General features: G+C 33.2%; 1 protein-coding gene across 7 annotated transcripts in view; it reads left to right on the top strand.

Annotated features, from left to right (window-relative positions):
* Positions 1–16,848, top strand: part of LOC128992329 (TLD domain-containing protein 2-like) — a 419,200-nt gene that overhangs the window by 269,818 nt on the left and 132,534 nt on the right. For all 7 annotated transcript variants that reach the window (XM_054415850.1, XM_054415846.1, XM_054415849.1 and 4 more), the window contains one exon: positions 13,295–13,383. In XM_054415850.1, the coding sequence (XP_054271825.1) occupies positions 13,295–13,383 (89 nt within the window). The remainder of the gene's footprint in view (positions 1–13,294; positions 13,384–16,848) is intronic.

The following is a 16,848-nucleotide window of genomic DNA, read 5'->3' as shown; positions in this document are numbered from 1 at the left end:
GTTTAATCCTGACAGAGGTCTAGCTATGGTTCGAAACTGGACACAGCTGTTGCCGGTCTTTTGGTGATGAGAAAATGCGCCGAGCCATGCAAAAACCTTAGTCTAGTCAGTCACAAAGCTACACAAAGTACCTACATTTAAGACAACCTTTCAGTCAACTTCGTTTATACGTACCTAATACGTTTATGTTACTTATATAGTAGGTAAAACATTTGTAATTTTCCTCTCGTGTATTTGGAAGCCCTACCTAGTCTATTTCTATACGACTATGAATTACTCATCACCATATCCTCTATCAAATCATACTTGCCATGTTTGACCTTGAATTTTTATCTGGAGCCTGGAGGTAATTGCTGTTTGTTCTTCCTCACGCACTCTCTTTGGGTATAAAATAAGTGTAAAGTGTGAACGATCTATAGATTTTTTGTGAAAGTTTAATTTGCGGTTTTAAATTAGTTCGGTCTATTATGACTAATATTGTCATAGTTTTCTGACGTTATGTCATTCGAGGTTTATGACCTCAGACCTCAGCATGAACTAATGATGACATTCTTTTGGAGAGCTCTGAACTAGGCTGAGTCAGGGATACTGAAATAGAAAAAACCTTACCGTACTACTTCAAAACAACGAAGTCACTGACTCGAAGGGATACAAGACATTCCATTTATGTAGGAACTAAAATGTTTTCACTAATCAAATTTGCAAACCTTAATATAAAATGTGTTAGATTTTAGAAAACCGTTGGGACTGGCCGTATTTACTGGCGTCAAAGTAATACCACATTTCCAACCTAAACTCTAATGACTAACTAATCTAACGCGTAAATTGAATCTTCTGGATTTTCAAACATAATTTTTTACACGTGTTGATTGAAAAGCTACGAATCAAAATATTGATAAGAAAAAGAAAACTATGTTTCGTCGGCGTACGTAGCCTATTTCTTGTGAGCATCGTTCGGTTCACTTAGCATAGCACTCATTGATAAAGCATTGAATATTTTCATGGTTTAAATTACTTTATCAATGGCTTATTTTTTCGGAAAATATCACAGTCTTATCAACCAACTCTCCCTTATATAATCAAGTTCAATTATTTGAATTCAGATATTCTTGCTTACTAACTAATACTAAATATATGTAGTTCGTTAAAACCAATTTAGTGACATCATCTGCAGCTAAGACATAACAATTATGACTTTAATTCTTCAATAATTTATATTAAGAGTGGTGTTTTTTTTAGCTTAACAACAAAACGGTTGCTAAAATAATGGGTTTGAATCGTCCGACAAGGAGTATATTCCTACGCGCCGCAGGAAACACCAGTTTCTAAATCTGGCCAGGAGAGCGCAGGCAAACCAGTGGCAATTTCCCATTGAAACGTGCGGAACATGCATTCACTTAAAAGTATTTTTTTTTTTGTTACTGTTTGACTTAATGATTTGAAATATATTTTATTTTAATCTTAATAACATTTCGGATCATGTTTGCGGAATAGTTTCTTCTATGACGTCCTAGCAAAGCTAAAATAAATTGATGAATATATAGTTTTTACAATCTATATTCCTAGAAATCCCTTTACTTTTGTTAAGTCTCCCGCAATAATGATGTGTATCAAATATGCCTTTAATTTGAAACATAGTTCATAATTTTATATTGGCAAATAAGTGAGATATCTGGGTTTAAGTTTAACATTGTTCTTATGGAGGTAAAAATCCAACATGGCCGCACTCCAACGCCCTCTTTAATTGATTATTTGTTAAGAAAAAAACAATTGGAAGAGATTTTAAACTGTACCGGTACGTTAAGAATGTAAATGGTTACCATTATTTTGTGGTGATAAAAAATGTATACCCAATTTAGATAAACGTTTGTTACTTAATTCAAATTACATTTACTGACATTCAAGAATAGTGATGGTATGTTTAGTTTATTTTCGTAGGCAATTTTTGTCAGTAAACTTAATGAACCCAACTTTGGCAGCCATTAATTATAACCGCCTTGTCAATAAATGTGATAAGGGCGCTGCCGCCACTTCCCTAGCTCGGAGCGCAATTAAAAACTTATTACGATCACAAGGGAAGCTCTTATTTAGCAGCTTCTATCGGCCGCCCCCGCATCACGTGCAATGTTTCAAACATCTACGATGTTGGGAAATAACGTTGAGTTTCGATAAAAGTGTATGGCGAGAATTCTCTGTATGTAGTTGAAAAACTTTTTTGAAACGTCATCAGATTTTAGGATTGCGATATTGGTTTTTCTGATAGGTTATGCATATTTATTAACAAATCCATATTTAGTCACGATTTTTTGTATTTTTCGTGTCTTGTCAAATCATTAAATTGCATTTTTCTCTTCTATATTTTTAAATGCATTGTTTACTTTTCAAAATTTGTAAAACGAATTGGGTTTTTTTTTAATTCTTTAACTTCTTACCCTTCTACATTGTTTTAGTTTATTTCACAAACCAATCGCTATCTTGCGTTTTTACAGACTTGATTAATAAACCACTTCAATTGTCTGAAAACTCTCTGACTAAGGTAATGATCGTATACGAGGTTATAACCACAATATCATGATCCTTATTGTGTTTAGTTAAATCCAGATCTACAGGATGTGTCAGCAACAGTCAAAGAAAAACCTGAAACCTCTGGCTCATATTTTGAAGGAGAGGCGGAAAAATGAAAATGAGTTTGCGCACACAGGTGGCCAGCCTGTAGTGTGAGACTCCTGAATTGATCTCCCTACTCACTAAAACCATAGATTAGGGATGCTAAAACCCTCTGGCTATATAACGGATTAATTGATAAAAATGTGTTTTCTACGCCAATGGAATTTTTTTACGTTTTGAAAGGGAACGGTCCAAAACCTGGTCTTGTTACTCTCTGATGTAAAACCTTTTTTAAGCATAATTCAAATTCATAGCGCAATGACAAATGGCTTCTGGGTCTAGAAACGCTTGGAATTGAACCAGCGACCTTCAGATTTGAGTAGGTACTCTTGAAACCTCATCATCACTATGATGGTAAATGTACACATACCCCCTAACATTAAATTTATACCGTAAAATTGAACATAAACTATCATATTGCCGTAAAATATTTACCGTAGTAAATTTATAACATTTTGTCAAATTTAACTGAATTGATTTGAGTTTCAAACAGCTGTTAATATAGTTTCAGAAACTGCCCTGAAACATGAAACCTTTCTCACAAAACTGTTCAGAATCACCTCAGCAGAGTCAGCCAGGTCGAATGTTTGTGCTGTATTGATTTATTGTCTACCACATCTTGTTTATAACTGCCCTATATAAAGTTTCAGTCTGAGGACATTTTGAACATGTTTAATGGCTATGGGTATTTGAATTCGTATGAAGTAGAATCTCACTTGCTAAACATTTGTAAGACGTACATCTAGTTTAATACTAGTTTTTATCCTAAAACATTTGCAACATTTCAAAATTTTAATTTGGTTATCTATGATAGAGAGATTAAAGTTGACTAGCATGAGATACTGTACTCTAGAATCATCTCCCACTACTTTTATACACGTTAATGGTTTAAAATCAGTATTTACAATGAAATATCTGTGTTTATGCAAAATAATATTATTTTTGCTGCCAAATTGATCGGTCAGAAAATACCACCGTTGCGATTTTCATCATGGAAATTGATATAAATTTAAGACATCGGACATTTTCACTTGATAATTAGGTCAATATACAGTAGGGAAGTCTGTTGAAATAAATACTAACAAATAGCACTTTCGTGGCAGAGAAAACCTACTACAGTAACCAGAATATACATTTTTAGTACATTTGTAACCTTTAGCTTGTGATGTTAAAAATTGCCATAGAGGTACATTGAACTAGTTACTGTCGGAGAAAAAAGTTTGGACATTCGAGTTTTGAGTTCTACAGAAAAGTAACCAAACTACTTGAAAAACAGAGTATTTCAAAATTCCCTTTGCTTTGTTCTACATATTTCTATGAAATAAAATTTCTTACCTCGATTATAAATGTTTTATAACAGACGAAAGGAATCCCTTGTTTTTATAGAGTTTCAGATATCATCTTTTGAACATTCGCACAATGTATAGACTACTAAACATCAGATCTTCATCAAACTTTGCTACAATATACAGGGTGATTGATATAAGTGTGCCAGCCGTTTTATTCGAAAACCATAAGAGATATAAAAAAAGTTAAATGGTAAGTGCCTTGGATTTTTTATTTAAAAAATTATAGTCAAGTCAAAAAAATTATTTTAGCCGCCATTTTTCCAATATGGCCGCCAACTTTGATTTTTCTTATGGAACACCCTGTATGATGTATTCTGGTAGAAAATGTAATTTTAAGACGATTTTATTCTTGTAATTTTTTCATAAACCTAACCGTTTCAAAGATAATAATGGTTTAAGTTGTGAAATTTTGAACGGTTTTCGAATAAAACAGCCGGCATGCTTGCTTAGGCCTTTATCGAAACTCTTTCTCATGCAGAAATTTCAAAACTTTAACTATTATTATCTTTGAAACGGTTAGGTTTATGGAAAAAATTACAAGAATAAAATCGTCTTAAAATTACATTTTCTACCAGAATACATCATGAAATACAGGGTGTTCCATAAGAAAAATCAAAGTTGGTGGCCATATTGGAAAAATGGTGGCTAAAATATTTTTTTTTGACTTGACTACAATTTTTTAAATAAAAAATCCAAGGCACTTACCATTTAACTTTTTTTGAAATCTCATATATAGATTTTGAATAAAACGGCTGGCACACTTATATCAATCACCCTGTAGACACACACATAATGAATTGATTTGTATGTTTTTATCACTTTAAGTTCCAAACTGCATTGTCTAAACTTTTTCCCCGACAGTAGGTTGGAATTTGAAGAACGCCTTCAAACTCGCCGCTGCAATTCTGATACAGAATCGTAAATATTATGCGTTTTGTCTACATTCGGCGTCTGCTGGATGACTGGAAATTATCGTTAGAGTCACTGATGTTGTAGGCAGTATATTTTTGATAGTGTAATAATGTTCGTTATTTACTTTTATACATTGTGTAATATTTCATTGGCAACAAGCGCTACAGTGTTGAAATCTTTATGATACAATTTAAAAACAGATAGCTGTGCTTATCAATTACAAGGCTGTGCACTAAAATCTGTTAAGGCAGTTTTAGCGAATTTCCCATTTTGATGAAATTTTATACAAACGTGTAAACTTAGACGTTTATTCGAACGAGTTCACGAACTAAGATGATCGAACCATGGGAACTGGGTTTTATGGGGTGAAAATGGGATTTTTCTTATTTTTTACCCTGAAAGTATAAAGTTTCCCATTTTCTCTCTAAACAATTTTGAAGAGATAAAAAAAAATAATTTTGACATTGAAGTGTTTTTGTACGGTTATTAGTTATATAGAATATTCAATGAAACTGTCAATTTAAAATTTCCATGTTATGTTATTCCAAGGGAGAATAAGTAAACTGTTGTAGTTTGCTTGTTTATGCTACTTATAATGGAATGTATAATTAAATTTACAAGTTCAACAAGGCCAATATATAATCATTTTATTTTTATTCACTTATAAATTTAAATTATTTTTGAATAAAAATAAAATTATTATATATTGGCCTTGTTGAACTTGTAAATTTAATTATACATTTCATTATTAATTGCCAATATCTCCAATATAAGTTATATAAGCTATTTATGTTTTACACAACACACTTAATTACCCTTCCTGTGGCAGCGAACCTAGGTACTCGTAAATCCTAACGTACTAATAGTTTCAAGTGAAAATCAAAGGAGGCAAATGAAAATTCGCTTAGTCCGCAGGTTTGCTGCAGCGGCAGCATTTAATTGTACATTAGACAAAAGGAAGAATGACGAATATTTTTTTTTACTACAATAGTAAAACAATAAAACTAGGCTACAATCAGAGTTTGGACCTGAAGCACAGACAACAGAAACAATAACAATATTGTTTCGATTGAATGCTATGTATCTGAAAACATTGTACCGTTCATTTAGCCTATTAAAGATGTTAAAACTTTAATGTTTCATGAAACTAAAACCCGGCAAAGGCTCTGAAAATCTAAAAGTTAATTTAATAAAAACAATTTGTAAGTAAAATTCCCGGGGGATGGGTAATTTGTTGAGAACCGCTTTGGGAAATTTCCCCCTTCAATTGGTGCGTGGTATTGCAGATACCCATGGGAGTTGTTGCTATGCATAATTATTTGGAAAAGCATTTCATCCTCTAAAATATTCTCAGTTAGTAAACAATTATAACTGTTATACCAGGTTAATTTCTGTAAAAAAATACCCTGTCCATAGATCCAACAGTTAGTGTGCATGGTTAACATTCAAGGTGGGGTTGCAACTGTCAAAGGTGTATTTAGTATTTTAACCCAAATATGAATGACAAGGGGGATGATGTGAAAATTGTGTGGTTATTAAATTACATATTTAGATGCTATTCCTCTTCATAGGTTAACTTTAAAATTAAACCTTGATCGTAAAAAATTGTTTAGTAGGGTTACTGGAAAAGGGGTGTTACATAGAAAACCCTTATTGTATTAAATACCCCCGCCGCAGCAAACCTGCCGACTAAGTGAATTTCCATTTGTCTGAATTGATTTTCAGTTAAATATATTTTAATAACATTAGGTTTAACGAGTACCTAGGTTTGCTGCTACAAGGAAACTAATAAAGTGTGTTTTTGAGTAAAATATTGATAGCTTAGTACAAAATAAATAAATTTGCCAAGTTTGATCAAAATATATCCATAAACAAGCAAACTACAACATTTGACAATATTCTCCATAAGAATAACATGGGAATTTTAAATTCCACAATTTTTTTAATTTTCTCCGTTACTAACAATCGAACAAAAATACTTTTATATACTAAATTATTTGTTTTTTTAAGCTCTTTAAAAAGGTCTTAAGAGAAATCCGGAAATTTTGTGTTTTGAGGGTCAAAAGTGAGAAAAACCAATTTTTACTCGTTTAATTTTTAATCATGCTGGTTTGCGAACTCATTCAAGTTTATCCCGCTTTACACCTTTAAACCAAATTTCATCAAAATCGGACAAAAATTACTCAAGTTATCGCGTTCACAAACGTATATATATATATATATATATATAAAATTTTGAACGAATGGTGTTTTTGGCCTCTGGGGACATCAAAATGAAAAAGTAAATCGGTCCCGGGTCTAGGTCTTACCGTGCCACCTACGGTAATAGCTACTTCCCTATAGGGAAATTCGCTAATATAGAACCTGGGGACGGACTGTAAAGTTTATTTCCATTTTACCCCTATATCGAGTAATCTTCAGTGTAATATCTCAATAGTGACAACTGATGTATTTCCCTTTGTACTGCATTTTGTAATTTGCTAGTATACTGTGGATGGCTTGTTATAAACACATGTTAAATCCTTTTTTTACTGTCATTGTTATTTTGCTGAACCAACATGGTTACTTGGCATAATAAGGCCAATGTGAAAAAAAATTTACTTTCAATTTAATTTTTTTACATTATTAGATTTTATATGGCAGTTTTAATTTCCGTAAACACGTTTTTAGGTGAGATGTAAATTATTTACCACATTTGAAAGAAATTGTCAAAGCCGTTTTCAAGGTCTTTGTGCAAGCATACTTACATACATGCAAGCATACAAGCAAACATTGCTCATATAAGAGTATAAATATCAGGAGTTGTATTAATGCAACAGTGTGAAGTGTACTGTATTATATCTAGCTAAGATTAGCTGTTTCTTTCAGCCAGTACTATTAGTTAAAAGCCGGATGGTAAGGTGAACAGGTGGGAAAAGATTTAATAAAAGCTACTGGCTTTTCTCAGGCTAGAACCGTCGATCTTTTGATTACTAGACAAACTCTATAACCACAGCTATCATCTAATGTACAGAAATGTACAAGAAATCGTCCTATTAAATATATAAACTACAGCTTGTTCAACTATGGTCTAAATGTCTGTGAAAAGCATGTGTGTTTAAAGAATATCAGTATTTATAGGAGATTTATCAATGTGTTTTCAAAATAAACTAATATTAGGGCATGATAAAGTGTTATTTGTTTTCAAGTGTTTATACCAAGTATTGCATAAGATTGCTTAATCCCATGGAATAATACTGATGTGTGTTCAGAGAGATAATTGTGTAACTGTATATCAGCCATATGGCTATTGATTGATAATAAATTAGGCGGTATGACACATGGTGGCATGACTCACTTATGATATAACTATTACCAGAAATGTTACACTTGTCAAGTTGTGGCTTGGGCAAAGGGTTCACAGGTGGGACATAGCTGAAGGAATTTAGCTATTTATTTGATGTTTCTTTCAAATTTTGGGAAATACCTAGTAGTTACGAAATGAAGATGGGCAAATGAAGTAGATCGGGTGCTGGGATCAAGCCCGCTGGGGGTATCTAGGGATCTATCGCCCTGGTTATCCATGGTTTCCTAGCGAATGAGATGGCCTCGATCGGGTAGTGGTGTAAATAGAGGGGGAACCCCGGTCCCCTTCCTCCTGGCTTTGATGGCAGTTTATGGCCTGTCAGGGATTAGATAGGTCCCGAGTGTCGCTTGCACTATGCTGCGTCCAGAGACTCCATCATGGTCTGTCGAGGGTTTCGGCCCTGGGGGAACCCAGTTGGAGGGACGAAAGACCAAGTAACCGGTATCCCTGGATAGGATTGAGGGGCAACCCTCTTTCCAAAGGGGTGCTTCGGCAGCCGGTGAGCCTGATGACCTTAAGTCATCCGCCCATGGTGTGCCTAAGGTTGGTGCGTATGCTCCGGCCTACACCATGGGGCCCGGGTATGTTTAATTATAGGTACCGGGTTGAAGTCGAGGGGCTTTTGGCTCTTTCAACACAAAACGACACGAAACGAAAGTAGTTACGAAATAGTATAATACGTTACTAGTCCTGAAAATAGGTGTTTCCCGGATGAGTGTGGTCGTCCCGTTCGAGACGAAGTCAAGTTCAGGATTACAATACGAGTCCGGTAAACACATTTTGGACGAGTAACATACGATATTTTACGCCATACTACTCTAAGCTTAACAATAAAAAACCTGTACAAATCTATATCTATGAAAGAGGAACTAGGCCATATGTATACCTTATGGACTTTGAAACCGCTTGACAGATTATAATGAAACTTTCAGGCATTATTAAGCATTATTCAAGGATGGTTTGTGTGAAGTTTGGTGCAGATCCGTCAAAAGGGCTTCGCCCTAGAGGCTTTTAAGGGGTCCAATGTTTTCAGTAATTACCAACCTCCCTAAATACTTTGAGCTTTTAAAGTTGAAACAATCAGCGAAAACATCTTATTCCATACAGATCTGCAGCAGGGATGACAACAGTAGTTTTAAGATTATGGAGTGCTGCAAATGCATTGGGCACTAGACTCTTGTCTTTCAGTAGCCGCTGTAACTTGAGAGGCTCTAATTTCAGGAGGAGGTCTCTTAGCGTAGTACCCGCCTTTAAATTCTCCCATTTTACTTCCCAGAAAGGGTGACTACTATATGAACTTTGGATTCGGAAAAAACACAATATATAACATTGAGTTTAAAAAGAGAAGTCAATATGGAATCAGTCAAGCTTTTAGGAATACATATTGACTCAAAATTAAACTGGTCTGATCACATCAAATCTGTTTGTAGCAAAATTTCAAGAGTGACTTGCCTGCTTTGGAAACTCAAAAGTTTTGTTAGTCCTGATTATTTGAGACTAGCATACTTTGGCCTCTTTCAAAGTGCTATATGTAATATATGGATTGCTTGCATGGGGTCACTCACCACATGTTAATGACATCCTATTGCTTCAAAAAAAAGCTATTCGTAATATGGCAGGAGTCGATCACGTAGCACACTGTAAGCAACTTTTTGTAGAGTTCAAAATTCCTACAGTATTCAATCTATACATCTTTCAAGTTCTGGTTTATGCTAATACAAACTTAAATATGTTTCGTACTAGGCAAAATATTCATAATCATAATACCAGGGGGAGGGGAAATTTGGATATAGTACCACATAGGCTTACAAAAACTAAAACTTCTTTTAAACTAAATTGCATTTACTTTTTTAATAAGCTGCCTGAGAATGCAAGAGAGGTTAGTTTAAACAGGTTTAAATCTGTATTGTACACCTGGCTGGTAGAAAATCCCTTTTATAAACTTGAGGAGTTTTTAAATACACAAGTTTGTATTTCTTTTTAATACATTTAATGTCTTGTTTTATTTTTATTTGCTATATGTTACATTTGTATAACATTGTATAACAAATTGACTTGTCCTATTTCTGTACAAACAGATCAATGGAAATAAAATATTCTTATTCTTATTCTTATTCTTAACTATACTATATGAAAAACTATGTGTCACACTCTGTAGGTGTGATTGGTGGTGCCAGCCTAGTAGTTAGCATCTCGGACTTGTGAGTGAAAGGGACAGGTTCAATTCCCAGCACGTCCACAAAACTTTATGGCAATGAAAAAGAACAAACGAAAAAAGGGACTTGAATTTTTTAAAATAAACTTAGGTTCTTTTATCCAAATTTTAATAACAACTTCCCCTTTAGTCCCAAAAACTGTTCTTGTTTATTTTTAGAAAAAAAATTAAAAAACTTAACTTGCTTAAGTAATTGTTTGATTGTTAAAAGGTTGTTAGGTTATTAATGGATTGTTATAAGGTGATAGTATATTCAAACTATATTTTTTAAAGTTTGTTTTTGGTGATGGGGAGTTTATGTTTTTTAACATATTATTGTGGACTTTTACAACAGTATAATGGTAAACAAAATAAAGAGAACACAATTATTCACACTTACCCCAAAATGTCGTGAAAACTTTGTTTTTAATAATCGTAATAGGCAATAAACTCATCGTTTGTCTTTTACATTTGATTTGTTATTTTTATTTGTAATACAACCATTGTTCTGAAAAGTGGTAATGAACTGAGAAGGGCTAGGTTAATAAGGGGATTTTTATTCATAAAAAACCAACGTACTTTGAATACTGTCAGTAAATCGCAGCTCTAGTTGGTTGTTGAACAACATGCATATTTACACTGTGTTATAGCCACATCAATACAGTGTATGTCATTTTCCCAGTCATATCTATCTTCTCTTGTCATATAGCTTCATCTCTCCACCCTTCCCATGGAGGTTTATCTCTATATATCCGTTAGATGTTTTATTGGACCACAGAATCGGTGGATATTGTCATCGTATACCACATCAGTCGAAGCTGGGTTTTCGTGTTGTTGTTTCGGTCGACTTTGTTGCCGTTGGTGGTTTTGAGGTGTGATAAGTTGTGTTAATTGTGACTATTATTATTTTTACGTTGAATGTTGAATAAAATGTTTTTGTTTAATTTGTAATTTTAACAAAGTTATTATATTGATTTAGTCTATTGGAAAAGTGGGATTTTTTTACTGTACAGCGTTAAGTGTAATTTAGATACCCAATGTAATAATAGCGAAAAAGGTTAAAACCTGTCCTTAATTTCAAATACAAGTTATAATGAGTTCTATTATGTTTTAAGATATACACATTGGTATATATATTTGATGAAAGATCACCTTTAAATTTGCTTTCCATATATTCTCAGTAATAAAGTTTTTTTTTTATATAATGGCAAAATTAACACTTTAAATATCTACTGTTAGTCCAGTCAATGAATGATCCAAAAGTAGGTGTAGAGTGCGTGAGCAGGTAACTAAGCGATTCCTTCAGAAACTTGTTCAGGGGGCTTAGGGTGTTAACATACCAAAAGTCCTGACTCCTAGGTGGTGAGCCAGGGGGTGGAGGGGGGAAAAAGGGGGGGGGAGAAAGGTACGCATTTTGGGTTTTTTGATTATATCTCAAAAACTATCAACTTTTTGTATACTATAGTAAATTATAAAATTGAAGAAGATTAAATTTTTTACAAGAAAAGTATATAATGTGTTTATTTTGGTTCAACAGATTACGAGTTATAACTTATTTAATTAATATCTTATCAAAATACTCCTTCCATAAGAAATACATGTAAATTAGTATGCGAAATGGAGCGAATCCTATCCGCCCAAAGGAAATATAACTGATATTCTGGAAATCTTGACAAAATTTCCAGTAATTTGACACTTTAATCATGAAATTTTGTCAAAGATTAAAGCGAGGGTGAGCGTTTAAAAACGGGATGATTTGAGGTTTTTTTATATTTCCAATAAAAAAACACCAAAACTCGACATTTTGTTACCTTGCCCTCGCCTTAATTTTGGATCAATTTTAATGATTAAAGTGTCAAATTACTGGAAATTTTGTCAAGATTTCCAGAATATCAGTTATATTTCCTTTGGGCGGATAGGATTCACCCCATTTCACATACTAATTTACATGTATTTCTTATGGAAAGAGTATTTTGATAAGATATTAATCAAATAAGTTATAACTCGTAATCTGTTGAACCAAAATAAACACATTATATACTTTTCTTGTAGAATATTTAATCTTCTTCAATTTTATAATTTACTATAGTATACAAAAAGTTGATAGTTTTCGAGATATAATCAAAAAACCCAAAATGCGTACCTTTCTCCCCCCCTTTTTTCCCCCTCCACCCACTGGCTCACCACCTAGGAGTGAGGACTTTTGGTATGTTAACACCCTAAGCCCCCTGAACAAGTTTCTGAAGGAATCGCTTAGTTACCAACTCACGCACTCTACACCTCATTCCTTGACTGGACTATGTATCAGAGTCTTACATAATGTTTAAGTACAGTACGTACCAGTAAATTAATTTCAATATGAAATTATTGATCTAAACAATGTAAATTGTTGTTAATGTTATCATTGGTCAAATATTTTGCTAAAGCATTATGTTTTGAAATGGGTTTATTAAAATTGTTTGTCTTAATTGTAATATTTTTTATTACCAAACACGTGGATAAAATTGCTTGTAAACCAATAAAATCATTGGTTACTAGATACAAGTGTATACATACCCTCCATATTCGCCAGCTGTTTGTAGCTTTTCTATAGTATAGACAGTGGCAGTGACATAATCTGTTTATGTTTATGATCCATACTACCTCTGCTCTAATGTTCATACTATGAATTAATACTTTATAGAAGACAATGTCTTGTTAAGTTTCATTCAAATGTATAGTCACGTAATATCCTCGATATGTACTCTTTATAAGTACGATTGTATGATCAGCTGTAAACGTTGATTGTGATTTCTTCTTCTTACGTTGTTTTTATTTTTGTTTTAGATGGCAGCACTACTGGCAGTAATTCGAGCCTTTCCGAAAAGAAAATGCAGGGGAAATTGTCACCACCTGTTAATACCATCACTTATACGGTGAGTTACGTCAATTTTGCTGATGTTGTTACCTTTGTTATATTGTTACACCTATAAAACAATTCTGAGTAACCAAGTGGTTTTCTGGCCTTCAAAAGTAATATTTATATCTACAAGAAGGTTGATTAAGGATCCAGAACGTTATTTATGATTTCTAACAGCTGTTTATTGAGACAAAATAATTGTTTGGACCTTTTCTTAACAAAAATCTATTAATTTTACTAAATTCAACATTTTGGAATAAAAACTGTTATTTCTTTTCTTTAAAATGTGTTTAAGAAACATAGTTGAGTGAGCCAGTCACAGAATGGGCTAGTGTCTAAAATTCTATTTTCTACCTTATTTTTTGTTGCTGACATGGTTGATTGGTCATATGTCCTCCCCCCCCCCCCCACATGACAGTCGCTATAGCTCACAAAAAGTAGTTCTATCAGTTTGACTTTGTAAAAAAGTTTGTGTTTCAACAGAAATTAATAATTTACATTAGCACAATCTGTTGGTGACTCACATCAAAATGACTTTTGATTTAATAACTGGGGACAACTTCAATATGGGGATGAAATGTCTAGTTTTTAGAATAGTTACCTTATTGTCAATCCACTGTCCATTCACATTTATTACAAGCTTTAAGCTTTGTTACACCACATTAAAACTATCAAAAATTTGTGTATTATCTCTCAAATAAATGTCCGTACATTTTTATTTGATTCCTATCTGCGTAATAACTATTTCAACATGTTGACATTTGAGACAGTCAGATTTTAACATGAAGCTATGAAGTTCTATAACTACTCACCTATAATATACAATGATTTGAGAATGACAAGATATGTGACCATCATAAAATTCATTTCTATAAAGGTAGTAAAGTAACTTACCTTTAGTTGGGTTACAGCCATTGACGAAGAGGTTTATGTATCTCATCCCTTCTTCTCTTTCTCCTTCTTCTCTTCTGAATCACAAAGCTTTCCTCAAAACACTGTGATGCCAGGAAAAAACTATACTGTTCCCCTATTATTGCAAAAATTTCATTCATGGAGAGAAAAATAGACACTTTCCCGTTAGCATGTCAACGACCCTTACCATGGGTAAGTGGGGTAGGAGTAACTATGACATTTTACTGGGGAAATCACAAAAGTTGCAATAACTTTTGAACTGTAATTTTTACAGCAATGGGGGTTGTACCATTTCGTTTTGAGTTTAAATGACTATATGTTATAGACACAATATGAATTAAAATAGGTTGTGTTAAAGAAATCCGCTTTTTAATGGGTTTTTATGGAAAAAATCACAAAAAATACAATCACTTTTGAACCGTAATTTTTAAAGCAATAAGGGTTATACCATCTGGTTCTGAGTCTAAAGGAGTAAAATCGTTAGGGCCAAATTGATTTTTTGGTAGTTTTATGGGAAAATCACCCATTGTCTGTGTCTTTGATTTTAAAACACGATCGGTGACACACAAATTGTCTATGCTGACACACAAGAATGTAAAATCACAGAGTCAAGAGTCAGATCGGATAGTAGTAACATGGTTCTAATCCTATGTCATTAATCGGAACAGCTCTTAGCTTACATTATCAGGCTTGTGGTGGTGTTCACCCCCCTCCTACCCTAGACAAGGGCCTTGTATAGGGAAATTACTGTCGGCACACATCAGTTTTGTTACATTGTGCACTTCAGCTTCACCGTGGAAAATCTTTGTGATTAGTAGATTTAATGTAAACGCTTACAAAACATGTTTAATATTTTTTTGGTATAGCATATTTGCTAGTGCCGATTAAGCTTACCCCCTTGTATACAGTATTTGTAATCCTTATGGATTTTCTATGGCCTGGCTAATCAAGGTTGTTTTACCTGAGTTGCTCATTTGTTTGTTCATTTTCTGAGAATGCAAAAATACAACAATAATTGTAGAATAATAGATGAGCTGTACAGAAAATTGCAGTTTGAAAAAACGTTCCTTAGTTGAAATTTGATAAATATTATTTAAAAGCGTGTACATAAAAAAAATCTTAAAATTGCTCACCTAACAATCTGGTGGTTAATGATTCAATTCGTGAGGAAAAGAAATCTAGCTTTTTGATGGTTTGAAACTGAACCCAGCTTCCTTAATCATTGGGCTTTTGATAAATTGATCCTGGCATAAGAAACGGCTGATCTAAAAGCTACACAAGGCATATCACCCAATTTTGTTCTCACCTTGTTCTCATATTAAAATTAAAGTACCTGGGGACCAAGCCATGGCTCAGTATAGTTAATTTCCATTGTACCCGTATATTGAGTAATCTTCAGTGTAATCTTTGTTCAATAGTAACAACAGATTTTTTCCTTTTGTACTGCATTTTGTAATTTGCTAGTGTATTGCGGATGACTTGTTATAAACACATGTTACAAGTCTTTTGTTTAGTTAATCCTTGTTATTTTGTTCAACCAACATGGTTACTTGGCAACCCACAAGGCTAATGTTAAAAAAATTTGACTTTCAATTTCATTTTTTAAGTAGTTAGATTTTTGTTGGCAGTTATAACTGCAGTAAACACGTTTTTAGGTCAGATATAAATTACTTACATTTAAAAGAAATTGTCAAAGCCATTTTCTAGATCTTTGTGCAAGCATACATAAAAGCAAAAATTGCTCACTTAAGAGTATAGGATTACACAATTATCCTGTCTCAGTATAATGATAATGCCATAATATCTTAACATTTTCCCATTCTCTCATCTAAAAATACACTTATAAAGTACAAGGACTGTAACGATAGCTCATCTCATTGGTGCCGCAAGGTACAATAACAATGAGAAGTGAGAAGTAAGCAATGAGAAGGTTATTGAGTCCTGGGGCTCTAGTAGGTGGCCAGTAAAGTTTTTCCTTCTATATTTTTTACGAACAGTTTAATTGTGTAGCTCCACAATTTGTAACTTTATTTTATGCAAAATCCTTTTAATGTTTAGTTATATAAAACTTAAGCAGAGGATCCTGGCCATCTGCTGATCTGCCCACCCCTAGACCAGTCTTGCACATTAGATGATCTTTTACATGCGAATGACAAAGCCATATCGGTAGCTAATTTTTGGAAAAGCGAAGTCTGATTTCCGGACACGGAAAGTAAGTATATAAAACTTAATTTTTCAACTATTTTTTTTAATTTATTATAGAACAAAAAATGTTTTCAGAAATTCTAACCTAATCACAAACGTTTAATAATGAATACAGTATAAAAAATATCCGGCTTGAATCCTTAACTTATTAGGGTTAAAAAAAATTTATTACAGTACATACAAAGGGAAATCTAAAAGTAAACATACAATTTTATGATTATGTTGTGGTAAATAAGGCTTAGTTTTTACTCATCCTAATGCCTTGAATTATGAATTCTCTTATAGAAAGAATCTTTGAATGAATTCAAGAATCATAGTAGGCTTGTCTAAAGGCATCTCCTCATCTACTCATAATTGGGATAAA

The sequence above is a fragment of the Macrosteles quadrilineatus genome, unplaced genomic scaffold, assembly GCF_028750875.1.
Source record: "Macrosteles quadrilineatus isolate MER2022 unplaced genomic scaffold, UCM_ALF_1.0 Scaffold_4__1_contigs__length_99947679, whole genome shotgun sequence".
NCBI lineage: Eukaryota > Metazoa > Arthropoda > Insecta > Hemiptera > Cicadellidae > Macrosteles > Macrosteles quadrilineatus.
Note: the sequence above shows the minus strand (reverse complement) of the source record. Positions and strands in the feature narration are given on the sequence as shown.